At 46.2% G+C, this 27,233-nt stretch overlaps 2 protein-coding genes across 3 annotated transcripts in view; both read left to right on the forward strand.

The window, feature by feature from the left end:
• The window catches only part of Oser1 (oxidative stress responsive serine rich 1), a 29,558-nt gene extending 22,190 nt beyond the window's left edge, over window positions 1-7,368 (forward strand). For both annotated transcript variants that reach the window (XM_060382874.1, XM_021636330.2), the window contains exons 2-4: window positions 448-564; window positions 4,398-4,511; window positions 6,097-7,368. In XM_060382874.1, coding sequence (XP_060238857.1) covers window positions 488-564; window positions 4,398-4,511; window positions 6,097-6,781 — 876 coding nt within the window. In that variant the 5' untranslated portion in view covers window positions 448-487 and the 3' untranslated portion in view covers window positions 6,782-7,368. The remainder of the gene's footprint in view (window positions 1-447; window positions 565-4,397; window positions 4,512-6,096) is intronic.
• Window positions 7,369-14,287: 6,919 nt separating this feature from the next.
• Jph2 (junctophilin 2) overlaps window positions 14,288-27,233 on the forward strand; it is a 57,677-nt gene continuing 44,731 nt past the window's right edge. Inside the window, exon 1 of the mRNA XM_060382875.1 lies at window positions 14,288-15,120. Within this exon, the coding sequence (XP_060238858.1) occupies window positions 14,742-15,120 (379 nt within the window). The 5' untranslated portion in view covers window positions 14,288-14,741. The remainder of the gene's footprint in view (window positions 15,121-27,233) is intronic.

Below are 27,233 nucleotides of genomic sequence, written 5' to 3' on the forward strand. Positions count from 1 at the left end.
ACATCCGTTAAAATTGTTTTGTACAAATGCCGTGGTGTCATAAATTCATACTTAGAATTGTTATGGCCAGATTAGACAAATACTCATAGCATTTTAGTTAATCAGAATGTTACATTTTGAGCTTTCTCCTGTCTCTGATGTTAATTTTGTCCATAGTTTTATCGACATGTACATGGAAAGTCAGAGTAGTAGAGCTTTTCTCTCTTCATTTAATAGCCTGAAATATAGTTTGCAGATTTAGATTTTAGAGGATGTTGGCATCAACTGTTTAGGTGGTTTGAATGCTGTGAATATATATATCACTTATTTTCTTAGGAAATGAGCCCTATAGTCTGATTTTGGAAACTGCTGCTTAGAATTAACACAGTGTTTGTCTTCTAACAGTAATTATATAAGGAAACATACTCTTGGTTGCACCGATTTTCACTTTTTTTATTTCCTTTTTAGTATTAACAGGAACATCCATAGGAGTGCTTAATCTTTCACAATGAAATCTGAAGCCAAGGATGGAGAGGAGGAGAGTCTACAAACTGCCTTCAAGAAATTAAGAGTGGATGCATCAGGGTAATAAAATATGGAACGTGTGACTTGGGATTATTTATTGACTGGATTTAAATAGTTCTTTTGGTTAAAATGGTTACTCTTGTGACTTCTTTGTTCATCCTAGGATATGTACATGGTAATGTTTTTGACTTCTGCCATATTCTTTGTAAATACCTGAAAAGCAGCAGTTAATTTTTACTCTGAGGTTGATTGTTTTGGTTTCCTTAGGCCTGAGGAGGTCCCTCTTCCCTTTGTTAATCAAATGTTAGGTCAAGTAATATCCCACCAGGGATTTATCATATACCTCAAGGGAATCACAGTTGTTTGTTGTTGTTGTTTTGTTTTTACCTAAAAATAAATTAGCCCAATAGTGGTCTGGGATGACATTCTTGATTTCATAGTTTCTAATTGCTGAATCTCTATGGAAACTTGTATTCAGTAAGGGTCTGTCACCAAGATCAGTAGTCTTAGAGCTTTTGGCCAAACTAACTGGCGTATCTGCAGACTAGCTGCTGTCTGAGTATTATTATTTAACCCTTTATAAAATGTTGTGTACAGATCAGATCTCCTGTAGTTCTTACTGGCTCCAAGCCAGGGGAAATCTCATGTTATGAATATGATGAATTTTTTCTTTTTATCAGTGGAAACTGAACACTGGAAGCTCAGAATTGAGCACTGTCCTGGTAATAATAGTCCTAGTCACCAGCATTTCACTCTTGGCCTGAGTACTAATTAAGTACTTGGAACAGATTTAATCTGTCTACTGTCTTAGAAGACAGACACTGCTGTCATCTTTCTACTGGTAGAAGTTACACTTGGAGTTTGAATGCATTCTTGCTCTAGAACCTGCCCTTAGTCATTCTTTCATGTGGTCTATTGCAGACAGCATGGAAACATTTTACAAAGTAAAAGCCAAACAGATGCTAGTGGCTGCCTGCCTGTGACTAGCACTGTTTCTGGCCCACCTTAGCGTATTTGTGCTCAGTGGATGTTAAGATCTTCATGTTTGCTTCCACACTACTTTAAAAGTATACCATTTTCCCATTGTTTTTTCTAGGATTTTTTTCCCCATGTCAGTACTTAGATACACATTTTTGTTTTGGGTTTTTGAGACAAAATCTTATGTAGCCCAGGCTGGCCTTCTATCATAGTCCTCCTTTCCCAGTCTTCCGAGTACTGGAGTTAAATCCATGCCTCCATAACCAACTTTTTCTTGTTGCCATTGTCTTTTTTTGTTTTTTGTTTTTTGTTTTGATGGAGATACTCTGTCCTGAGGATAGAACCAGGGCCTTGTTCGTGGTACCTAAATACTGAGCCACTAAGCTGTATCGGCTAGCCCTTGGTAATCCTTCTCTGAGAAGGGAAATAAAGTGAGAAAGCATAATTCTAGATTGTGGTTTTAGTATATTCTTTGTGATTTCGGTGCATAAGTAACTTAAATTAAAAAAAATTAGAAATATATACATACACACACACAAAGCATCATGTGTATAGACCTATGTAAGGAACTTCATATGCAGACTTTTCCTTACTGTAAGGAATTGAAATAGAAGCCTGCTGTTGTGACACGCAGTCTTAATCCCAGCACTCAGGAGGCAGGCAAATCTTTGTGTTATGAGCCAACCTGGTCTACATGGAGAGTTCCTGGACAGCTAGGGCTACTTAAAAGAGACCCTGTTTCAGAGAGAAGAAATCAATGAGAATAAAATCAAGCTAAAAATAAAATTAAGCTATTGAAGGCATTAAATGTTACTTTGGGCATTATAAAATCTTACAAAATATCCATGCAGCTTAGATTGTAAATTATATATTTGGGGGCTACAGACAGGGCTGAGTGGGGAGGTGCACATATTGCTCTTGCAGAGGACCGAAGTTCAGTTCTCAGCGTCTGTGTCTTAGCTGTTTAACTACAGCTCCAAGGAGATCCTGTGCCTCAGGTCTCCACAGAGAACTGCTCTCAAAAGTATGTACCCATTCACAGTTACAAGTAATAGATAATAAAATTTGTCTTTTTAAGAAATTACATATTTGTAGCATGTGATAAGCATTTACTAAAATTATAGGAAGAAGGAATAGTAGAGAATATTTGAGAAAACTAAGAGTAGAAGAGATGAGTCATCAGCGTGACTAAGCAAAGTAAGCTTGTAGAGTCTGCAGTGTATGTTCCTGAGTGTTTCCTACTGTTGTCATACACTGCCAATGGGACTACTGTGGAGGACTGACTCATTAAGCTTCGCCAGAAACTTCGTATGATCCTGTTCAATGGGTTTCGATTTTCAGTGGTATTTGCCTTATCAGGACAAATATCTTTGTATTTGTTATAAAACAATAAACCTTTTGACTATAAAAAATTTAGAAAAATCTATCTCTCTCTCTCTCACACACACACACACACACACATGCCTTTTTGTTTGTTGTTGTGTTTTTGAGGCATGGATGGGGTCTGTCTGTTTAGCCAGACTGATTCCCAGCTTGTGATCTTCCTTGGCCTCCTTAGTTCTGGGATTGTGGGCATAGTGTTTTAGGCCACGACATACACAGACATTTACTGTAGTGTCTTTTATAATCCAGACATGTGCTCATGTCATTAAAGTTCTTTGTACTTGTATTTCTAGGGATGAGGTTCCAACAGGGTCTTACTAGGTAGTCCAAGCACCTTTCTGTGTATGTAGCCCAGGCTGGACTTGAACTTCTACATGTACTTCCTTCCTCCCTCTGCCTCTAGATTTACAATTGGGCACTATCATGCTTGGCTGTATATATAAATTGTGTGTGTGTCCACAAGACGATTTTATTCCATGGGTGATAGCTATCTTTTTTTTTTTTTTTTTAAAGACAAAATACCTCACTAATCTGGAGCTTGCCACATAGGCTAGGCTGGCTGGCTAGTGAGCCCCTGGATCCCCTGGATCCTGTTCTTTTCTACCCAGCTTTGTGATTACAAGCATACGGTTCTTGTGCTGTGTGTATTTTGGAAGGGCATATCAAAATGCCCATATTGGTAGTCACATTTTTAAAAACATGTTCTTCACCAGGAACCCATAATACTTGCTGTATACTTTTAAAGTAAAGATTTAACTCGGTAATATTTCAGATTTACTAGTTGCAAAAGTAGGAAAATATTCTAAAAGTTGTTAAATACTCAAAAGTGTGGCCATTTGCTAGTTGAATTGACTCTTAAAAGATAGGTTTGTGAACTTAGTTCCTGTGGCTGTGGTTCCTTAGATAAAAGAGTGATCAGTGTCATTAACAGTCTCCCTGAACATAGAGGACTTGATCTGCCCCAAATAAACAGCCTAAAAGGCTATTTATATCCCACTGCTGGTTACACTTACAGATTGTTTTCAGGCTTATGATTTTGCAATTATGGGCTTGTTTTTGGAGGAAATTTTACATTAAAATCTGAATTAATTCCTTTCTTTTCTCCTTCCCTTCCCTCTTCCCACCTTCCCTCTTTCCCTTTTTCCCTCCCTCCCTCCCTCTCTTCCTTCCTTTCTTCTTTTTCTTCCTTTCCTTCCTTCCTTTTTCCTTCTTTTTTTTTCTTTCTCTCTTTCATTCGTTCATTTTTGAGACAGGGTTTTTCTGTGTAACAGAGCCCTGGCTGTCTTGGAACTAGCTTTGTAGACCATGCTGGCCTTTAACTCACAGAGATCCATTTGCCTGCTTCTGCTTCCTGAGTGCTGGGATTAAAGGCATGTGCCATCACTGCCAGCTAGAAAGTTGAATTTTGAGAACTGAAAGCTAGAAAGAAAAATGACAGTATCACTCATAAGGTTGTATTAGGGTTATTAAGCATGGAAAGTTATTCTTAGGATACAGTTTTCCATCTCAGTAAATTTTGTTCTTGTCCTCAGGTCCATCATATCTCTGTCTGTTGGAGAAGGCACAAGTGTCAGAGCATCAGTCAGAACAGCAGCAGATGATACCAAACCTAAAACCACATGTGCATCTAAAGACAGTTGGCATGGGTAAGGGTGCCCCCTCCCAATTACATTTTTTTATTTGGGGTGTGGAACCTGCCAGGGAGTATGCATAGAAGTCAAAGGACAACTTGTGAGAGCTGGTTCTCCACTGAATGTGTTTCAAGGAGCAAGCTCAGGTTGTCAGGCTTGGATTAAGCACCTCTATTCTAAGCTATCTCTTTGGCTTGGGTAAAAGCTTCTCATGGAAAAGATTGTGTTTTGTTTTGGGTTTTTCTAGAAATCTTAGGGACACCAAATCCTCTGTGTGTATGTTTGTGTCTGTGTGTACGTGCATGCTCACATGTGAAGGCCAGGGATTAATACTGTTTGTCTTTCTCAGTTGTTATCTCCCTGTTTTGTTTGTTTTTTTTTTTTAATGAGGTAAGGTATTGTTATAAAAATGTTTGTTTGTTTGTTTAGTATTTATTTATTTTGCCAATAAATAAAGGAGCCAGATGCTGGGGTGAAAACCTCCTAGCTCAGAGAGGCAGAGAAAGCACCCAGCTGACCTTCCTTCTCAGCTTATGGCCTGATGGGAAAAGCCTAACTTTCACTAGTTCAGCTGACAGCCCAGAAGGAAAAGGTCAAAAAAAAAAAAAAAAAAACCCCAAGGGCAAAGGCTTGCTAGTGCAAAACTCAAGAAACCCAAAAAGCCAGAGAGCTAAAGAGCTAGAGAGCTAAAAGTCCCTTCTACTTCTCCATGCTGACTTAAATACCCCTCAACTCAAAGTTTCTCCTGCTCTTTAATTCTTGTCAGCTGGTTTCTTGCTTGACTCTTGACCTAGGGTTAACTTTATAACATCCTGTGTACAGAAAGCTCTTGAATTAAAGGTGTGTGTTAGGGCTGGGTGAACCACAGCATAATCACCTGTTTACAATAAACAGAAAGTTCTTGGATTAAAGGTATGTGATAGGACTCAGCTACACCAAACAAGAAACAGGGTTTTACAGTTCACAATTTTGGGCTTCACAATGGGATCGAATATCCTGCAGCAGTAAGGTCTTTGAATTTGGAGCTCCCCTACCTGGGGGCAGTGGCTGAACTGGCTGAACAGCAAGTCCCAGGGGCCTTCCTGTCTTCCCAGCACTAGAAGGTGCGTGCCACTGTGCCCAGCTCTTTTTTCATGGGTGTTGGTACAAGTAGTTTACTGACTGAGCCAGCTCCCCACTTCTGTTACTTTTGTTGTTTGTTTCTGTTGTCTGATACCAGTGATAGAAATGATTGGTAACACTGACACACTCTTTGGTAGTACTGGCACAGTGGCTTTTGTAGCATTAGCCTGGGTACTGGAGCCACATTCAGGCTGAGGGTCTACATTTTGGTTTTACTGCCTGAGTCTATCTGTTTCTCCCATACTGGAAGCCAAAAATGGAAGGAATAAGTGTTCTACACCCTGTGTCCCATGTATCTGCCTGGGTGATTTGTGTTCTCTACTTGCTTCTGTAGATGACCACAAGGGTGCTGAACAGAGTCCTAAGCAGGTTAAAAAGGGCGTTGATGACTTTATTCCAGAGATTTGTTTCCATCTCTCATTCGTCCTCTTTAAGGAGGGATCTGTGTCTCCACATCTTGTGTCTTTTTCTTTTTTAGGTCTACAAGGAAGTCTTCACGAGGAGCAGTGAGAACCCAGCGTCGTAGACGCTCTAAGTCTCCTGTCCTTCATCCTCCCAAGTTCATACATTGCAGTACAACAGCATCTCCTTCTAGCAGCCAGCTCAAGCACAGAAGCCAGACTGAGCCACCTGATGGCAGCAGTGGACGGGGAATTTCAACCCCCAAAGAGTTCAACACAGGAGAAAACTCTACTTCTCTTGATGTTAATCACACAGGGGCAGCCATTGAGCCTCTGAGAAGTTCGGTTCCAAGGCTCCCGTCAGAGAGTAAAACAGAAGAGCCCTCTGATGCTACCCACATTTCCCAAGAAAGTCTTACAGCCAACAATCTCTCTGACTTTCGATCTGTTTCCAAGCTAAGCCAGGGCAAGCCATGTGCGTGTGTAGGCAAGGAATGCCAGTGTAAGAGATGGCATGATATGGAAGTGTATTCCTTTTCAGGTCTGCAGAATGTCCCTCCTTTGGCCCCAGAACGAAGATCACTTGAGGACTACTCTCAGTCACTGCACACCAGAACTCTGTCTGGCTCTCCTCGATCCTGTTCCGAGCAAGCTCGTGTCTATGTAGATGATGTGACCATTGAGGACCTATCAGGCTACATGGAGTATTACTTGTATATCCCTAAGAAAATGTCCCACATGGCAGAGATGATGTACACCTGATATAAAGAAGCTAATTCATGTGCTTTAAACCAATGAAAGGTTGTCAGAGGTTTAGTTAACAGCAGACCCGGTGGCCACTCTGTGAGAAGACATCTCTATCTGCTCACTGTGCTTGCAATAAAAACTTTTCTTGGCATCTCAGTTAATCTTCATTCTGTCAGTTTACTGAGTTCTTACGTACCTGTTAAGGCAAGCAGGTCAAAGAAAATCTCCTAAACATGTTCTGAGGGCTGAAGAAACCATGACTGGAGACTGGCAGCAGTGAGGACATGGTGAAATCCTTGTTAAGACAGCATATTTCAGACCTGCTTAAGATGTGGCAGCCAAGAAACTCAAATGTGCTTTTGTAACTGAACTGAACACTTGTCATGTTGTAGATGCCAACCCACCAATAGTAGAGCGTATAAGACTCATTTAAACTATCTTTGGTTTAACACGGGTTTGTGTCATTAAAGGTTTCTTATGTTACTGTTGAGTCAGATCTAAGGTTTAGATTCAGTTTGAATAAACCAGGTGGCCTGTCCTATATTGTTTGAGGGAGTCATTAACTTTACTATCACTAAATAAACCCCTGCTGGTGCTGTTTATCCAGAGGTATGGTGTGTTGTTTCTCAAAAACAAGCTGTTTAAAGTGGGACTCCTGAGCATTTGAGGTGTGTGTGTGTTGCCTCTATCTCTGGTGTTTCGTGTATGTGATGTGTTTCTTGCAGCCAATTGCAATATAGGTCTAATGTCTCATGTTTTAGACGTCATCTCCCACCCTGAAATCCCTGGAGGATTTCTTACCTATCCTAATACACACTTCTTTTGAGTCATTGTAAAATCCCCACTGAAGTGTGGTTCAAGGGTGGAGCTCACTTCAACTGGGCGGGGGGGGCGAATTTTTTTCCGTACTACCTTGTTTTTTTTTTTTTTTTTCTTTTTTTTGAGACAGGGCTTCTCTGTGTAGTCTTGGCTGTCCTGGAACTTGCGCTGTAGACCAGGCTGGTCTCGAACTCTCAGAGATCTGCCTCCAGAGTACTGAGATTAAAGGTGTGTGCCACCACCACCTGGCTTGAGAGGTTGAATTAATTCTTAACTTTTCCTAGGTGATTTGGTTTCTTTCTTTCCTCCCCCCGCTTCCCCCTCAGTCCCTCCTCTAGATAGTGTGTTCCTATGTAGCCCTGGCCTGGTACTCTCTTTGTAGGTCAGGCTGCCCTTGAACTCTGATCTGATCTGCCTGCCTCTTCTTCCTGAGTGCTGGGAATAGCCACCAGGCCTGGCTTGGTTGGTTTTAAGTTTTATATGTGCCATGTAGCTTCAATTTTAATTCACATTATACATACCTACCAATTGTGAAAATGTCTAGCTGTGAAAGATACAGGAAATATGTTTCATTCATGTTGTAGGGTAGGTCTTCACTGTTCACTAAAGTACCTCATTTGCCTTAGTGTTGACTCAGCACAGTGGATCTGGGCTTCACATGTGAGTCGTTTGCACTTGGGAGAAGCTGGAAACTACTAGAAAGGTCTAGAACCTAACCTTTGGAAGACAGCCTCTAGTGTAGTAGGCATCTAGTTAAGGCACTTGTTAGAGCAAGAAGTAAAATGCCACTGTGGCACAAAATGCTGTCATTGGTGGTGACAGAATGTATACTATTTGATACATCTTAAGGCAGCTTTTCCAGGACGGGATGAAGAGAGTAGAATTGTTTTGCTTTGCACATCTCCCTAATGTTTGAAAATTATAGACGTCTGTTACATGTATTCTCATAAGAGACCACAAACTAGGTGATCACCAGTAACTGTAGTGCACCTTTAAGAAGGTCTCAGCACCCTGAAAACTGGCCTTTCAGATTCCACAAAAGCCTGAGCGCCAGGTTTCCCAGAATATACAGACCCACTTACGGTATCGACTAAAAAGATACCATTCCAACAACAAGTGAGTGCCAAGCTACTTAAAATGAATTCAAATCCTTCCTAGGTCCTTCTAAGGTGTTTTGTTTTGTTTTATAAAGGACAAAGTCCCAGTGACCTAATAACTTCTTCAAGGGGTCAGATCAGAGCTTAGACATGCAGATTTGTGGGAATAAGGGAATAAGGTGCAAGTTATTTGTATCCCATTCAAACTGTTTGGCAAAATAGTCTTGCTAGGTGTGGTATCATCAACTTGTTATGGCAAGTAGGCAGAAACAGGAGGAGTCAGAGTTCAAGGCCAGCCTGGGCTATATTCCAACACCCTGTCTCCAAACGAAACCCATGACATGAATATTGAGGTTAAAAATTACCCTGCTCACATCCAATCGGGCAGATTTCAATTTAATGTCCTTGAGAGCATTTGATTTGTGGGTGACTCATCACACTTGATCTTTGCCAAAGGACCTAGAGGTCATGTGGTATGGCTTAACTAGTCTCATAACGTACTGAGAAATGGATTCTGTGATGGCTGAGGAGTGCATGGACTCATTCTGAAGAACACCTAGTTTCCAGGCTTTTATTTTGGTATTCTCTAAGCGGTCATTGGGGGATGTTTCTTGATTGCAGCACAAGCAAGTGCTCATTGCACCAGGTGCTGGGGATACAACAGTAGGCAGACCCTGTCCTTGTCAGTGGGGAAAGGTGTGAATGTAAGTGTTCTTGGATTGGGAAAGGATTAGGAGAGATTCTGTTGCATTTAAGGCCAGCAGCTTCTTATAGAGTGGCATGGGACCGGAAGGAATCAAAGTGAGCCATGTGAACAATTGAAGAGTACCATCAACAAACAAACCACTGGAATCTAAACGCTGCCAGAGCAGGTGAGGTGAAGAGGTTCAGGGTGGGGTCAGTCTGTGGATAATCAGTGGGTGGTTTGAAAAGCTCTGGCTCCTAGTGTGTGAAATAGCCACTTGGTGGATGTATGAAGGAAGACCTGAAGAGAGGTTTGGAGATGGGCTCACACTAGCCCTGGCTCACCCCTGCCTCGGCCTTCTAGTGCTGGGGTTACAGAAATGTAGCACGGAGACCCAAACCCTGGCTATTGAGTAGGTTATTGGGAGGTTGTAGCTTTGGGTGGCTGGACAGTGCAGGAGCTGTTCTCTAATTACTTCACAGGTAGAGCCGAAGAGAGACCCAATGCAGGGTGTGAGGAAGACAGGGATTAAGAATGCTCCAGCAGCTTTTAGGTTCAGAGCTGGCTTAGATTTGGGAGGGGGAATTGGAAATTTGGCTCTGTTTTTGTCTGAGATTAGTATTAGCTACATAGAGCAGTTGAGTGGGTGCTTGCATTAATTACTAAACTCGGGAGGAGAGGCACAGCTGGAGAGCCAAATGTAGGCGCTATCAGTATATGGCTATGCTAATGTAGGATTTTAGAAGAAGGGAGTATGGGTGAATGCTGTATTTTCTGCTCATTTTTTGGGCTTGAAACTGCTAGAAAGACCTATTTAAAACAATTTACTTTAAAAAAAAATAGGTTGTTTTTAAAGCCATAAGAAGAGAACACCTAGGCAGTGAGTATATAAAAGTTAAAGGAGCAGGCAAGACAAGATGGCTCAGCGCTTGCCACCAAAGCTAATGACCTTAGTTAAGTCCGTGGGACCCATATGGTGGAAGAAAGAACCAATTCCTGAAAGTTACCCTCTGGCCTCCATGTGCACTGTGCCATACATGTATATATATATATATACACACACACACACACACAACTTAAAAACTGACAAAGAGGTAGGCTCAGGGATTTAGCCGAGTAGTGAAGCATACGTGTGAACGTGCACAAGTACAGATAGTCAAATAAGTCCTAGGCACAGTGATAGACATCTGTAGTCTCTGCTGCTCAGGAAGCTGAGGCAGGAGGAGAGCTTGAGCGTAGGATTTTGAGGGCCAGCCTGGGCAACACTCTGAAACCTGTCTCAAAAAAGAAAAGTCAGGGTGGGGTTGGGAGGGGACGAGGGAGGGGGCTACAGCTGGGAGACAAAGCGAATAACTAATTAATATAAAAATATATTTAAAAAAAAAGTCAGGATTAAAGTGTCCAGGACACCCAAGGTGCAATGGTCAGGGAACCTGCAAGGCACTGGGCTAACTAAAGAGGAGGACTCAAAAGTCCTGAGAGATGGCTCAGTGGTTAAGAACACTGTCTGTTCTTCCAAAGGGCCTGGGTTCAATTCCCAGCACCTGCATGGCAGTTCACAACTGTCTGTAATGCCAATTCTAATGGATCTGATATCTTCACACTAATATAAAGTCTTCGCACATAAAATAAAATTAAATAAATTAAAAAAAACTAAAAAAAAAAAAAAAAAAGTCAACTGAAAAAGCAGTTTTCACAAGGGAGGCCTCAGGAGCAGCCACTGCAGGCATGGGTGGCCCAGCGTGGGACACAAACATAGCAAGTGTCTATAAACTAGGGCAAAGATAATCTTGCTTTGCACAGCGGTCTGGGAGGGGTGCTGGCCCAGCCAGCATTGCAAGAAGTTTCCTGGGAAGGTGAGCCTTCAGACATCCAGAATTCCAGTGGCCCCCTTCTCAGCCCCTCATCCTGGGCTCCCTGGGAAGGAAGTAGAGGAAAGGAGTGGCTGGCTCTGACATTACAGAGCCAGCCGGGTGGCAAAAAATCTTGGCAAGACGTAGTTTGTTTGTTTTCCTCAAGGATTTATGTGTGTGAATGTTTTGCCTGAATGTATGTCATGCAGTGCCTAAGAGCCCCAGATCCTCTGGGACTGGAGTTACAGGCATGGTTTGGGACCTAGGTGGGTGCTAGGACTCAAACCTAGGTCCTTGGCAAGAGCAACAGTTGCTTGGAACTGGTGAGCCAGCTTTCCAACCCAATTCATCTTTAAAAACAGTTTAAACTTGTATGAGCTTAGTAAGTTTTTTTAAGAACTTTGTTTTCCCGAGCAGAATCTGTTGTAATACACACATAGCCACAAGGGGGCATGCTTTCTCCAGAATTCACAGTATTGAAGCCAGAGAGGTGGGACAGGGAAGTTACAGCTTGGAAGACAGCTTTGCTCTGGCTGCATAGTTAAGGCCAATGGCAAATTCTTCAATCTGACTTTTGTTTTTGCAAAATCAAAGTGTTCCTTTACTAGTGGCCTTCTCTGGCAACAGAGGAGCCACAGGGTAATGCTGAATGACTAGCTGGAGTCCTTCAATGTCAAGGTATTTAGTATTTAGTCTTTCTTTGGTGACCATTTTATTAATCACAGTAGCCTAAAAAGCAATTTGTTATGTGAGAGTAGTAATAATGGCCAGCATTGTTTTAGGTGTTTAATGCCTTCAAAATAGGAATCTTCTTTGTTTAATACTTGGATTTTGCCTATATGTAGATCTGTCTGTGTCCCATGTGCTTTTCTGGTGCCCACAGAAGCCAGAGAGGGAGATGGATCCCCTGAAACTAGAGTTACGGATGGTGTGGGGTGCTGAGAACCAAACCTGGGCCCTCTGCGAGAGCAGCAAGTGTTCATAAGTACTGAGCCCCCTCTTTAGTGCAGAAACTCCTGTGACTCCCCCCCCCCCCCAGCCATGTAAGGTGGTGGTGATTATCATCAATGCAAATGTTGATCCCAGGCAAGTTCTAGAGATACAGGACCTTTGGCCCCTGAGACTCACAAGATGGAAGGACAAGATGGATTTCCTCAAGTTGTCATCTGACCTCCACATATGTTCTTCTCTCTCTCACTCTCTCTCTCTTTCTCTCTCACACACACACACACAAACACACATGCACAGACACACACACTCATAGTGGGGGAGGTTTAAATATAATAATACATAAATGAGGAGCCAGAGAGATGGCTTTGTGGTTAAGGGGTGCTGTTCTTGCAAAGGACTCTAAGTTCCTAGCACCCACACTGGGTGGCTCACAATCACCTGTATTCCCAGTCCTAGGAGATCTAGCACCTGGCCACCAAGGGCACCTGCACTCGTGTGCACATGCCTATACACGGATACACACAGTTTTTAATAAATCTTTAAAAATGAATAGATAAAAATCTATTTTAAAGATAGATTTGTGTGGGGTGCTGGGAGCTCCAGGCAACCACCCAGGGCCTCTCCCAGGAGGACTGAACTTCCCTGGTCTGGTGGGGCTGTGCAGCCTGTTTGTATGGTTGTAGGTTTTTCTTCTAGAAGGGAGACCATCACGGGGAGCTGCTAGGAGTGAACAGGGATAACAGCTTCCCATGATTGCCAAGCTGGAAGGAATCTGGGAAAGAAACGGAAACTGTTTTTAGTGGGGAATGGCCTGAGCAGGCTGAAGGTCCATCTGGACAGGGTGACAGCCACCTGGACAAAATGACAGTTTGTGTGGAGGCTGGTGCTTGCTGGAATGTGGACCAAAGGGACTCTGTGAGATCAGTGGCTACGCAGGTCATCATGAGAACCAGCAATTGGCAGGAACCGAGTCATAAGAACTGGTTATCAGTAGAATGGGAAGCAGAGAACACGTTCTGCCCATTTCTACAACAAGGAAATGTCCACAGTGATGTTCAGGGACCAAACCATCGTGGGACTTGGAAATACGTCAAGGAGACATGCCTGAAGTCAGATGACTGACTTTAGCTTGTGTCTGTGTGTGTGTGTGTGTGTGTGTGTGTGTGTGTGTGTGTGTAGAGGCTAAAGGTCTCTTTTGGGTGTCGTTTCTTAGAGTACGGCCCAATTTTTAAAAAGTGTCTCTCATTAGCCTGGAGCTAACGGATTAAGTTAGATTGTGCATCTAGTGAACTCCAGGGATCTGCCAGTCTCCGCCTCCCCAGCTCATGCCTTCACACCTGGCTCCTCGCTTCCCCCCTCACCCACCCGCCCCCCTGTTTCTTAACTGGGTTCTGGGGATCCGACTGAAGTCCTCAGGCTTGCATGGCAAGTTCTTTATCAACGCGGCTATCTCCCCGGCCTCCTGAACTGATTCCTTCTATCAGCGTTCTCCCAAGTTTTCTGGGCGGGGCGTGGGATGAGGACATGAACACTAAACTGGGACTTGCTCACGTTAGGGACTGTGGCTAGACCCTCTCCGCTCACTCTGAGTTCCACTCTGTTTTCAAAGGCATATGTGTTACCGTCCCCCCATTCCTTTCTCTGTGGGTCACTGGATTCTTCGATGGGGTTGGCAGTGGCACTGAAGCCCCAGGTCCTGTCACAGCATGCCCCCAGTGGTAGGGCCCCATGTCTGCCATCCTCTGCCCTCCGGGAGATAAGGGGTGGCCCGGGATAGGCCAGTCTGCTGGTCTCAGGCTCCCTGCCTGCAGATCCTGGGGACTCCCAGGTGGGAGGCAGCTCCGACCCACAAGAAGGTTAGCCACCAAGTGGCTGTCTACACTTGGTTCTCAGATTTCCCGTTCAGCCCTAGGGCCACTGCCTGGGTCTGCAAGCCCAGCGGATTGGAAGGCCCCCTCCCTCCGGCTCTGAAGGAGGCTGGGCCAGCTCGGGGGTTATTTTGGGAGCAGCTTCTGAGATCCAATGGCCTTGTTAGGGCAACACTGACCTTTCTATCCTGGGAGGAAGGCAGGGCTGGAGAAGGGGCGGGGCAGCCGGGACTGAGCCTCACGCCCACTGGGGTGGATGAGAAGGGGGCCAGCGGCTGCTTCAGGGTGGGCGGGGGCAATTCAGCCTCGGCTAGGTTGCTATCCTGGGAACTGCCCCTCTTTGAAAACACAGGACCCTTCAACTCCTTTCGCTGCTCTTTTTAAGGAGGGCACACCAGACTCCATGGAAGCTGGACCTGGGACGCTTTGTGGGAGCTTGGAGTCTCTTCTGTCCGCTTCTTTTTCCAGTTGCTGCCTTGCTGGGATGACTGAGGGGGCCTCCCAGCCATGGCACTGACCAGCGCCCCCACTGCTGACTTGGCCTCTGGGCTCTTTCCGCCTCTGCTGGCATTTTGCTTTTTTTCCCACTCCTGGAGAGCCTGGTTGTGAGTCTAGGGGCTCAGCCTGGAGGTGCCTGGAAAGCATCAGGTACCCCAAAGGCCCAAGCTGGAGGACGGAGGCGTTGTCAGGAGCGAGGATGAGATGAGTGGGGGCCGCTTTGACTTTGACGATGGCGGGGCGTACTGTGGGGGCTGGGAGGGAGGGAAGGCGCACGGGCACGGCCTATGCACCGGCCCCAAGGGTCAGGGTGAATACTCGGGCTCCTGGAATTTTGGCTTTGAAGTGGCAGGAGTCTACACCTGGCCCAGCGGGAATACCTTTGAGGGATACTGGAGCCAGGGCAAGAGGCATGGGCTTGGCATAGAGACCAAGGGGCGCTGGCTCTACAAGGGAGAGTGGACACATGGCTTCAAGGGGCGCTACGGAATCCGGCAGAGCACGAGCAGCGGTGCCAAGTACGAGGGCACTTGGAACAATGGCCTACAGGACGGCTACGGCACGGAGACCTACGCCGACGGAGGTGAGCCCAGCTCGGCCCGCAGAGCTGGAGGGGGTTCTGGAAGGGGCAGTGGGAAACGGCAGGGTAGCTGGCAAAGAAATAGATGGTCGAGGGTGATATTTGCTGTGTGGCTTTAGGTAAGCTACTCTGCCTCTCTGTATCCGTTTTCTTATCAGAAAAGGTGGGGCAATAAAGCGGTTATTAAGAAGATTGGCAGGAATGGACTAGTGCAAGGTTGTGGATGCACACTCATCAGACACCTAATAAGATGTCATCATTTCTGTTTACTCTCTAGGTTTGTAAACACCTAGGTTTTAGCTTGTGCTTCAGCAGAGCTAGGGGACTGGCCTCAATTTTGCTATGAAAATTACTTCCACAGGATAGATCATAAGAGTACATATTCATTCATCTATCCATCCATTCACCCATTCACTCACCCATCTAACTGTCCACCATTCATCACCCATCCATCCACCCACAACCCACCCATCTATCCATCTCTCAGCCACTCATCCATCCATCCATCCACCAACTCATCCATCCATCCACCAACTCAGCCATCCATCCATCCATCCATCCATCCACCAATGCATCATCCATCCATCACCCAGCAGCCACTTTCTTGTCTGTCCGTCCATCCATCCATCCATCCATCCATCCACTCGTATATTCTTTCATTCAATGCGTATTTCTAGACAATTGCTCTACATCTCAAGCCTTATTCCATGAATATTTCAGTGGGACTTCCTATTTGTCAGTTATACACAAATAATTACATACAAAGAGGACTAGGACTTGGACTCTAGCTTCAGAGATGGGCAGGCAGGCCAGTGTCACCCATAAACCTGTCACATGTCAGAGAATGGTGGCAGAAAAGAGCAGGCAAGTCTGAGGGGTGTGGGGAAGGCTTTCTCCTGAGCTAGATTTTTGTGAGCGATTTGTGACCATGAAGGTAGGAGTTGGGGTCTGTCCCAGCAGGGGGGGGGGATTTAAAGAGACTCAGAGAGCATCGCAGTTCAGAGAGGAGTTTTCTGAGGCAAGAGAACACTGGGAGCTGTCAGTGCAGACACCTTACTCGACTGCAGGGTGTGACTTGGACATGTCACTTACCTGAGCCTTAGTTTCTTGTCCACACCAGGGGGCACGTGGGACGTCAGTACTGCTCAGAGCATGGGCAGTGAACGAATAGTGCCAGTGTGTACCCACGGCAAAGTGCAAGTTCAGGGCTCATCAGACCTCTAACCAGCACTGTGACCAACAAAGGCTGTTTTTAACATGCCCACCAGGAAAGTGTTGCTTTTCTGGTACCATGTGGTGGCCACTTGGAAGGCTGAGGCAGGAGGATCATTTTATAACAGCTTGGAAACATGGTGAGACCCTGATGAGGGAGGAAAGAAAGAAGGAAGGAAGGAAGGAAGGAAGGTAGGGAAGGAGGGAGGGAGGGAGGGAGGGAGGGAGGGAGGGAGGGAGGGAGGGAAGAAGGAAAAAAGCAAGAGAGGAAAGAAGGGAACCAGAGGTGAGCAAACTGTAGGGATCACTGGTCATCGAATATCTGCCTGTTTTATATATACCGTGAGGTGACAGTTTTTTAGACTTATAATTATATGAAAAAGCTCTAAAGAAAGATACTCTGTAACACATGGAAAATAGATAAAAGTCCCCATACGACATCCTTACATTTGGCTGTTGTCTCACAAAACCTAAAGCATTCACCTGCTTTCTCTCATAGAAAACAGTTACCAACTCCTGCAGTCTTTTTCTTTGAGACAAAAGGTAGCTAAGGCTGGCTTGGATCTGTAATCCTCCTGCCTCAGCTCCAGAGTACTGGGATTATAGGCATGCACCATCATGTGCTGTGGCTCCCCTGATTGGGGCGTTTCCGTGACACTTTCCTGATGAACCGTGGCCCCTTAGAAGAAAAGTCACTCTCGGCATGAAAACCACTTGTAGGCCGATGTAGCCATGACTTGTTCCTCTTCTTTGTGGCAGAATATGGGAAAGGGACATTCTGAGAGGGGAGCAAGGAAGGAGGGCTGAACAAGAGCAGCCCTCGGGGTGAGTTCGCTCAAGCTGGGGCCCACTGAGGGTAACTTAAGATGTAGGATGGGTTTATGCCTGGACTGAGGCATAAACTCTGTCCAAACATCAGCTCTGTCCCTCCATCTTCTGAGGACACATAGGGCAGCTCTATAGAACTGGATGGAACTGGATTGAACTGAGGACAAATTCCAATGACCTTGAGTCATTCACCAAGCCTCCAAATCAGCGCCCTTCAACTCAGAGGATGTTTGTGTTGAGCATGGTGCTGGGCACTGGCTGCTGGGAAGAAAGCAAGCCTCAGTTTTCCCAGATATAAAATGGACACAATCCTTGTGTGCTTATAGAGTATTGGTCACCTATGCAAAAAGGCACATGGCAGGTGTGTGCCAAACATCCCTCCCGATTTCTCTTCTCTGTCTCCGAGGGCTTGGCGATCTGGAGGTGAGTCACAGGGTTACAGCTTGCTGGAGTGAGGTGAGCACAGGACATGATGGGCCGATCTGCAAACATGTCTTAAAAAAAGGGAACCTATTCACTCCTGCAGCCAACGACGCTGTCATTGTGCCATGCCTAATGTTAGAGACTAGAGCAGGGAGAAGACACGGTCCTCCAGAAGCTCCTGTTTAGTGAAGGAGACAGAAGCAAACCAGGAAATGAACACACACACGCACACACACACACACACACACACACACACACACACACACGGGAACATGCACAAGCCCACTCTTTCTCTCTAATTTCTTAAGGTTTAACAGTGGGACAGGGATGCAGGGTTGTGGAGGACTAGAGAGGAGAGCTTCCCAAGCAGGGAGTGGAGGTGCAAAGGCCCTGGGGTGGGACTAAGCTTGGCATGTCTGAAGAACAAGGAAGATGAGGCGGCGGGAGCACAGGTTGGAACTAAAGGCATAGGCTAGGTGACCCTGGTTTGTGGGCCTGGGGTTTGAGCCCAGGTGTGCCCGGGAGTTCTAGTGGCCAGGTGGTCAGAAGAGCAGGTGCTCTGCATTGTCCAGCCTTCTCCCTCCCCTTGAGATGGCCCCACAGCCAGGGCCTCTGGAAACCTTGTGGGTTCTCTCTCCCAAGCCACACACAAGGTGTAACTGTCCAAATTTAGATGTGGCCGCTGCTTCGGAAAATGTCTTTAATCACCCTGTCATCAGTCCCCTGAGGGTTTGTTAAGGACTTGCCCCTTGCCCTCTCCTGGGTGGCATCAAGAGGAATGCGCACAAATAAAATCCTAAGATTAGGAGCAGGTGGGGGCCAGACAAGTCTGGGGTTATGACCCTGCCCCACCGGATTATTTCTGAGCCTTAGTTTCCTCATCCCTGTGATGAACCACTCCTAATCGTTCATATGATTTAAAAATATCATTATCCTATTCATGGGGGGGGGCAGGGCATATGGGACAGCCACAGCATATGTGTGGAGGTCAGAGGACAACTTGCAAGAGCTGGTTTTCTCTTCCTGGTGTGTAACCTGGAGATGGAATGCCCAGGATCAGGCTCAGAGGCAAGTGCCTTTCCATGCTGAGCCAGCCATCAAACCCACCCATTTATTTCACACAGGGGAAATGACAGAAACCAGCAAGCGGTGGTTGCTGTCATTACTACTGAGATTATCAATTCATTCAAGAAGCATATACTGTGTTTTGCAAGGCAAGCACTGCACTTTACTGGGAAATGTAGAAAGAACAGAATGACCAAGCCAGGAATGTAACAGGAGCCACACTCAGCCCAGTGGCCAGTGCTAGGAAAGGCCGGGTGCCTGGACTAGAGCACGAGGCTGGGACTCCAGGATTCAGGAGGACTTTCTGGAGTAAGTGGCCAGTTACACCCCACCACAGGTTCATGAGTGAGCTCCACTCTTGGTTGGAAGGCCAAAGTCTGCAGCGGCAGGAGGCCCGAAGCATGGGCCTCAGTCTCCACACGTAGTTGAAACTTGCATCTTGTCCTGGACACTGAGACTGCCTTGCCTTGCAGGCAGCTGTGACTAAACCAAAGCAAACATCAGCTTTCCAGACTGGAGGTGCCAAGTGGTTTGTTGGTAGACAGATCAATTTAGTGGGTCAGAAGCTACGTTTTCCAAATTGAAGGAATGGCAGGTATAGAACAGAAACTATTGTAGCCTTTCTTGGAGCATTATTTCCTGGAAAAATTTAGTCAATGTTATATATGTATACATGCATGTATACAAATATAATATGTCCACACACATATATATATCACTGTATGTGTGTGTGTTTTTAAAAAAAATCTGTGTTTATTTGTGTCATATTGTAAAAGTATTTGTTATTGCAGGTCATGGCCAAAAAGGTTGGAAGTCACTGTTCTAAAAAAACTTGCCCAGGACTGTCTTTGAAGGCCCTGCCATTCCCACCTCCACCCAGCCTCCCTCTCTTCCCAGACTTGCTTTGATGGGAGGTTAAGCTCTTTAGCTCTGGCATGGGAAAGGGTTGGGGGTGGGGGAAGGCTCCTGGGCTGAAGCCTCTTGGCGTCCTCCCCCTGCTATAGCCCTCATTCCTTCCCTGGCCATATAAAGCAAAGCTAAAAATAGCTGCTGACTTAAAGCTGGTGCAAATACCCAAGCCCTGAAGAAGGAACCCACTGAGTGACTACCTGACTACTTCCACCAGGAGACCCACAGATGCACCCTTTCAAAGACCATTGGTGACCCTGGCTTTCACCTTTCTTCTTCGTCTTCCTCCTCCTCTTCCTCCTCCTTCCTTCTCTTCCTTCCTTCTTCTCTTCCTCCTCCTCCTTCTTCCTTCTCCTCTTTCTCCTCTTCCTCTTTCTCCTTTTCTCCCACCCATCCCTATCTCTGCTTTGTAGACAAAGTCTCATTCTGAAGCCCTCAGCATCCCAAGTGCTGTGATTACAGGTGAAAGCCACCCCCTGGGCTGTGGTCCTTGCTTTATGAAACTCTCAACCTGGGGCCATGACCTTAGCCTCCTGCACATACAAATGGATAACCTGTCCTTACCCTGGGACATGTTTTCTGAGATAATCATCAGAATATATATATATATATATATATGTATATATATATATATTTCTTTTTAAATTGTGCATTGGTATTGCCTGCATGTATATGTGTGTGAAGACATTGGATTCTGGAACTGGAATAACAGACAGTGGTGAGCTGCTATGTGGGTGCTGGGAATTGAACCCATGTCCTTTGGAAAAGCAGCTAGTGCTCTTAACCGCTGAACCATCTTTCCAGCCCAAGATCATCAGATTCTTAAAGTAATCTCATGCACAAATAAATTTAGTAACCAGGTCGTACAACAGAGCCAGCTTTAGGGGTGCATGTCTGTCATGCCAGACTCAGAAGGAGGAGGCAAGAGGATTAGAAGTTCAACTAACGAGAGGCCAGCCTGGGCTACATGAGTCCCTATCTCAAGCAAACAAGCAAACAAAGAATACAGCGGGAAGATGGGGCTCTGGGGTTCATTGTTTTCCATAAAACTCATAATAATAACAGTTACTGATTTTGTTTGCTCACTGGGTACCGGGTGCTGTCCTGCGCACTTGACACGGCCATGTTACTTTATAGGAAGTATCGTTATTGTCCCATTTTGCAGATGAGGAAACTGAGAAAGGTCGAGGATCTGGTTGGTGAGAAGTAGAGCTGGAGCTTGAAAATAGCGAGTAAGATGGGATGTTCTGAGCCAGGGGGGGAAAGTGGGTAAAGATGCCTTATCCCGAGCCCGCAGGCCTGAACTTGATCCTCTGAACTCACATGGTGCGAGGAGAGAGCTGACGCCAGCTACTTGTCCCCTGTCCTCATGCTGTGGCATGCAATACAATAACTAAATGAACGAAATACAATTTATTTTAAGGAATGAAGTGTTTTATGTCCTTAAAAAGCATTCTGATAGATGACAGATAACGACACACAGTAGACAGGACCGCCTACCTGATTTGTGGACCCCAAGCAAATGGAAGTGGGGAGCCCATGTTGCCCACTTTCATGTCTCGGTGACACAGTATCTAACAGAAGCGGCTTAAGGAGAAGCGCCTTATGTTGGTACGAGGCTTCAGAGGGTCCAGTCTGTCACGGCAGGGAAGGCATGATGAGTTCCCAGTGGTGGGGACATGTGCCCGAGAGGCTGCTCACCACAGCACAGGCCAGGAAGCAGAGGGAAGGAGAGCCTCGGCACCTGGCTTTCTCCTCTCTTCTTTTAGTCCCATTGCCCTTAGCCTATAGGAAGTTGCCATCTGTATTCAGGACAGACCTTCCCCCATTCAATTAATCCTCTGGAAATGCTCTCACAGACACTCACCCAGGAGGTATGCTTCAGTCTCCTTCAAACCCTTCTTCAGCTCCTTCAAAGTCTTTGTGTCTGTGTGTGCATGTGTGTGTATGTGTAGCTTGTGCCTATGTGTTTGTGTGTGCATGCAGATGTGCACTTATGGAGGCCATAGGTTGATGGCAAGAATCTTCCTCGGTCTTTGTCCATCTCATTTCTTGAGACAGGGCTCATGATTCAGCAAGAACTGCTAGGGTTACAGGCGTGTGTCTCCACCCCTGGCTTTTTATGTGCTGGAGAGCCAAACTTAGGACCCCATGCATTCACAGCAAGCACTTTACCAATTGAAGCCCCTTCCTAGACCTCTTCAGAATCACCTACAGATTTCAAAATGGTGACAGTAGAGCTTTAGGTTAGTTTCCTTATGCACCTCCAAGGCACTTTTGAAGCTCACCCGACCGCAGGAATGGCTGCAGGTTCCCCTTACTAGGCTTCTCTGTGTACCTAGTTCATGCTAGGACCCTTAGATGCAGCATCGTATTTCTCAGACTTCTTCCTAGCCTGTGCCTTCCAAATTTTCATGATTGCAACTCCACAGTCAGAAAATGTATTTTACAGACACTGCGGTTCTCTACCTGTGCACATCAATGAAAATGGAGAACAGAAACCAACACTCCACTTCATTTCCTCTTCTCTGCTCCATGTCTCCTGTTCTCCTGCTTTACCTTGTTGGGGAATTCAGTGATGATCTGGCCTATGTAAAGCTCTTGGGACAGTTTGCCACATGCTTCTGTTATTATTACCACCCTGAAAAGCGAGGCAGTCATGTATATATTTGCCAGCCAAGTCCAGAACCCAAGCTGCTGCACTCAGGACCCCGTTTGCTCTTATTTATTTATTTGTTTGTTTGTTTACTTATTTATCCTTGCTCAAAGCTAGTGACCTAAACTCATTTAGTCCAGTGGATTCTGAACATGCAAATGCAATGATTCTGTCAGAACATATACTGAGCAGGATGGAATGTCTCATTTTCTGAGCCTGGAGTATGTGTTCTTCTAGAGTTATGCTTTAGAGAAAAGTGACTTCCTTATTTATTCATTTGTACTCCCAAAGGAATATTTCTTTATTGTCGTTCATCTGCGCTCCTAACAATGCTAACCTGCTTTTGTTTTGTTAGCTTTATAACATTCTGGCAACACTGAGTTTTCCAAACCATGGACATGGTATATATCCCAGTTTATTGATGCCTTATTCAGTTTCACTCAGCAATGCTTTGAACTTTTCAATGCCTACATTAAAAAAAAAATGTTGTGCATTAATTTTACAAAAATGCCGTTGCACTGTTTTTATTTGCTTGGGTGAGGGGCACACACGTGCCACCATGTACACGGGCGGTACAACTTGCAGTCAGTTCTCTTGTCCACTTTGTGAGTCTCAAGGACGAACGTAGATTGTTAGACTTTATGGCAAATGCCCAAAGCTGCTAAGCCTCCATGATAGCTCTCTCTCTCTCTCTCTCTCTCTCTCTCTCTTTCTCTCTGTTTTCTTTCGACACTGTAAACAGCACCTTAAATTTTATTTTTCCAACCATTCAGTACTAGTTCATAAAAACATAATTATTTTCTTTTTAAAATTTCTTATTTGCACGTAAGTATGTGAGTGTGTGCAAGTGAGCACATAGCACACCAAGGCCAGAGCGTTCGATTCTTTAGAGCTGGGGTTACAGAAGGTTGGGAGCCTCTTGATATGGGGGCGGGGAACTGAACTGTGGTCCCCCGGAGTAGCAGCCAGTGCTCTCACCTGCTCAGTGAGCTCTCCCCCAGATCTCATTCTTTCACGTTGACCTTGAATCCTCTTGGCTTGTTCTATACATTTCTCAACTCTGGTAGAACTTTTGCTTTTCAGACTTACAAGTAGTACCTTTCATTTTAAAATATCTTGATTGAAAACAAAACAGAAGAGGATCTGATGGGAGACGCGTTGCACTTAGGCTCTTGGGGCAGGGGGGTTGGGGCACGTAGATGGATGCTCAAGCTCCGGCTGTGCCACTTGCTCGGCGTGTGGACACTGAGCAACCTCTCTGGTCTTATTGCTCTTTTCCCACCACCACTGTTAAAACTTCTCTTAACATACAGTTGAAACAATGGAATGAGATATTAAATGGAGAGCCCTTAAAGCAATGCCCAGCACATATGAAAATGCCAGAATATATGTTCTCCTTCTTGGGGTGCTCTCCATATCCCTCAGGGTGAATTAATTCAGATAGCTTGAGTCATCGCTATTCTTATCTTTGGAATAATGTTTTTGGACACAAAAAACCAGCCTCTGACTTTGGAAGAGTTAATAAGCTAAGATGGTGATTGGCTCAGTTTTGCCCTGTGACCTGTTGGTGTACATGGAACCTATACCAGGCGTGACTCCATTTTGAATGTAGAATCAGCATAATTTAACCTCATCTCAAGGCTCTCATGTCACAGTTCACAGCCAGGCATCAGCGTGACAGGGGGCTAGGTTGCTGTCTGGGCAGCCTCTTTGGAATTATCTGGGTACTCCGGGGAGGGAGAGCCCCCTCAAAGAGATGAGAAAGCGGACACAATCTTTCCTCTCTGGGTCTCGATTCCGTGACTCATGTATCCGATTGGCCTAGTCTCAGCAGATGTACCCTGTCCAAGGCAGGCCTTGAGGATTCACTCGGCTTGCTGGTTTCCAGGGGTTGCTAATTCTGTGCCCCCAGCAGCTGTTCCCCAGACCAGCTCTGCTTAGCCGGCTGGTCACACCCTTGTGAGGAATGTTCAGTCTCATGTTCTGAGGGCTTCTGCTGAGAGCGTGGGGTGAAGGGGGCAGGGTGCTTCCTACCACAGGCCAGAGGGCTGTCCCTGTTCCCTTCTACCCCTCCCCTAGCCAGGGCCACAGAGTAAGGAGGCAGTGGGGTCTGGCCTCCTTCCCTCCTGGGTGACTAAAGCATGTGCTGTTCAGGAGTCACTACCTTCCTACTGTTTGTTTTCAAGGTGGAATCCTTGCAAACCCTTCCTCTCCAGGCAACCAGTTGTGACTTTCCCCAGAAGCAGGCAGATGAATAGTGAGTCCCTTGATGGGACATACAGAGAAGGATGTGGTGTCTATATAATGTTCATGCTAGGAAAGGCCACTGTAAGAACGTGGCTTTTAGTCTGAGAAAAATGGGGACAATGAAATCGATGGGTTGGCGAACTTGCTCAGTGGCTGGGATTCCACTGTTAGCACCGTAAGAATAAATAAATAAAATTAAAATGTTTCTTATTTCCTTTTACCTATTTATTTTGTGTGGGTGTGCATGCACCACAGTGCATGTGTGGAGGTCAGAGGTCAGAACTGTAGGAGTCACTTCTCTCCTACCGTGTGAGTCCCAGAGATTGAACTCAGGTTTTATCAGTTTGGGCAGGAAGCAGCTTTACCCACTAAGCTGTCTTGCTGGCCTCCCAAAGCTGAAGTGCAACAGGATTTGCTCTGCTTTCATGGGATGCTTTTAGTTCCAGGGTGCAGAGGAAGCCATCTAGGGCCAGGCCAGTGTTGAGACCCATTCGTGAGTTTAATGCAGTAAGAATGATCTAGGTGAGAAGGATAGGGGCTTGGACCACCATTGCCAAGGTGGCAAGATGTGGTGCTGTGAAGGGGGGACAGGTAGGCTTTGATGATACTGTGGCTGGGAGGAGCGGGAGAGGCAGCGACGATGGCACCAGGTTTTGTGCGAACCACGGAGAAATGGCCATGAATTGTGTGAGGGTCAGGAGCTCAGTGTCTGGCACATGGGAGAGAGATGCCTGTCAGACATTCTCATGGGACTGACGGTAGTGGGCTGCCTCTGAACCCAGAGCCTCCCCTTGTCCCCTCTCCCCCCTCCCCTGCACACCCAAGTCAGCTCCAGTCTACAGTCCTCACTGTTGTTGGCAACCCTCGGTGTGCCGAGCTGACCCAGGCCTGGCCAAGGGGCTTCCACCCAGACCACAGGCCCTGGGCTGTCAGCACCCAGCCGGTGTTGCCCAGTTAATCCTCAGCTTCTTGTGTGAGCCGTAGGGTGTCATCCGGGGCAGCAGCCCTGCATGTGGGGGTGGCAGAGCTTTGAAGGCTAAGGAGGCTTGGCATCTATGGCTGCAACCTGACCCTGCTCTTGGGAGCTGTCACAGACGCTGCCAACTCTTCTACTTGGGCTGTCTGTTGGTGATCCCAGGAAACTGGAGACCGTGGGGCTTTGATGGATGGTGGCATTTGGAAACCACTGGAGGGACTGTGGTGCCAACCTCACAGGTGAGGCAGAGAGCAAGGCCTCAGGACCATTGTGGAGGAAACACCAAGCTGGCCAGATGCTCAGCAAAGGGACTGTCAAGTGAGAGGTATGAGCCCATGGGACACAGTACACAGAGGTCAACCTCTTACATGCCCATGGAAAGGAACTGAAGCCATGCTCACTGAACAAAAAAACATCTGGCAAGCACTTACAGAGTGGCCACCCTACTCTGTGTTCATTCTCAGGGACAGGAGCCGTGGCGGAGTGGGAAACTGCCAGCCTTTCACTTTACCTGTTATGAACATATGCTGTGTGTAGCAAATGGCCAGGAAAGACCTAGATTGTTGACCGCAGTCTTGCCTGGGATGACAGTAGAGACTCTGTCTGTACACTCATTTATTTGAAGATGTTGCAAGGAGTTTATGTGCTCCCTCTGCAATACACAAAAACTATGTCTGTGTGGACAAGACATCCTTGAGGTGCAAAAAGAGGGCAAGAGTGTATTAGTTACTTTTCTCTCACTTCATCAAAACACCCAATAAAAGCAGCTTAGGGGAAGAGAGGGTTTGTGTGTGTGTATGTGTGTTTTCAGTTTTTAGGATTTTTTTTGGGGGGGGAGCTGGGGGTTGGGGCTTACAGTTTAAGAGGGAAAGTCCATCATGGTGGAGATGGCTTGGCAGCTTGAGTGGCTTAGCTGCTGGTGGTGGGAGGTGGCTAGGTGTCTTGTTCACATCTTGGCAAATCAAGGAGTGGGGGATGGGAAGGAGTTTGGGGACAGAAGTAAGGCCTGTCTCAGCAACCCACCTCCACTGGTCAAGACCACAAACCTAAAACAGCACTGCCAGCCAGGGACTGAAAGGTTTGGGATGGAAGGGCGTGATCAACAGGGACACTGAGATAAATTTCTGGAGAGTAAAGAGTGTACAGACAGACAGACAACGGCATGGCAGGGACACTGAACACCAGAGACAGAGAACATGTTAAGGGGTCTGAAGAAAGGAAGTTCCAGTGCATGTGGCAGAAATAGTAGCCTCCTATCCCTTTCTGAGGATGGGGAAGGTTTCAGGAGGGTTGGCTGGGTGACCTGAGGTCAGACCTGATTGCTTCCTTTGCCGTGGGGTTTCCTCTCGATTGGGAAACCCAGTCTCTGGTGCTGTGGGGCCCACAGTTCAGTCTGGGACGGTGATCAGAGCACGCAGGTGTGTGGCTCTGGGCTGGTGACTGAGCGCCTGTAGAGAACCCAGGAACTATCCCAGAGTTTAGCTGTGTGACCTGAGATCGGACCTGATTGTTGCCTACACCGTGGGGTTTTCTCTCACCTGGGGAGCACAATCGCTAGAGTTTTGGGGCCCATAGTTCTATCTGTTGGTTGCTGTGCAGTCACTGCTGTCCTGCTGATCAGACACAGTGTCCTCTTGGTGCCACCATCTTGGATCCTCCTCGGGGGATGTTTCAATAACCCGGCACCTAGCCTCTCTGAATCCCAGGCAGGGAACAGAGAAGGGTGTAGGGTGGGATGAGTGGCCACCAATACTCTCTTCGACAGGAGTAAACTCACTTCTCTAGTCAGGACCACAGACA

This window comes from Meriones unguiculatus, chromosome 4 (genome assembly GCF_030254825.1).
Source record: "Meriones unguiculatus strain TT.TT164.6M chromosome 4, Bangor_MerUng_6.1, whole genome shotgun sequence".
NCBI classification, from domain to species: Eukaryota; Metazoa; Chordata; class Mammalia; order Rodentia; family Muridae; genus Meriones; species Meriones unguiculatus.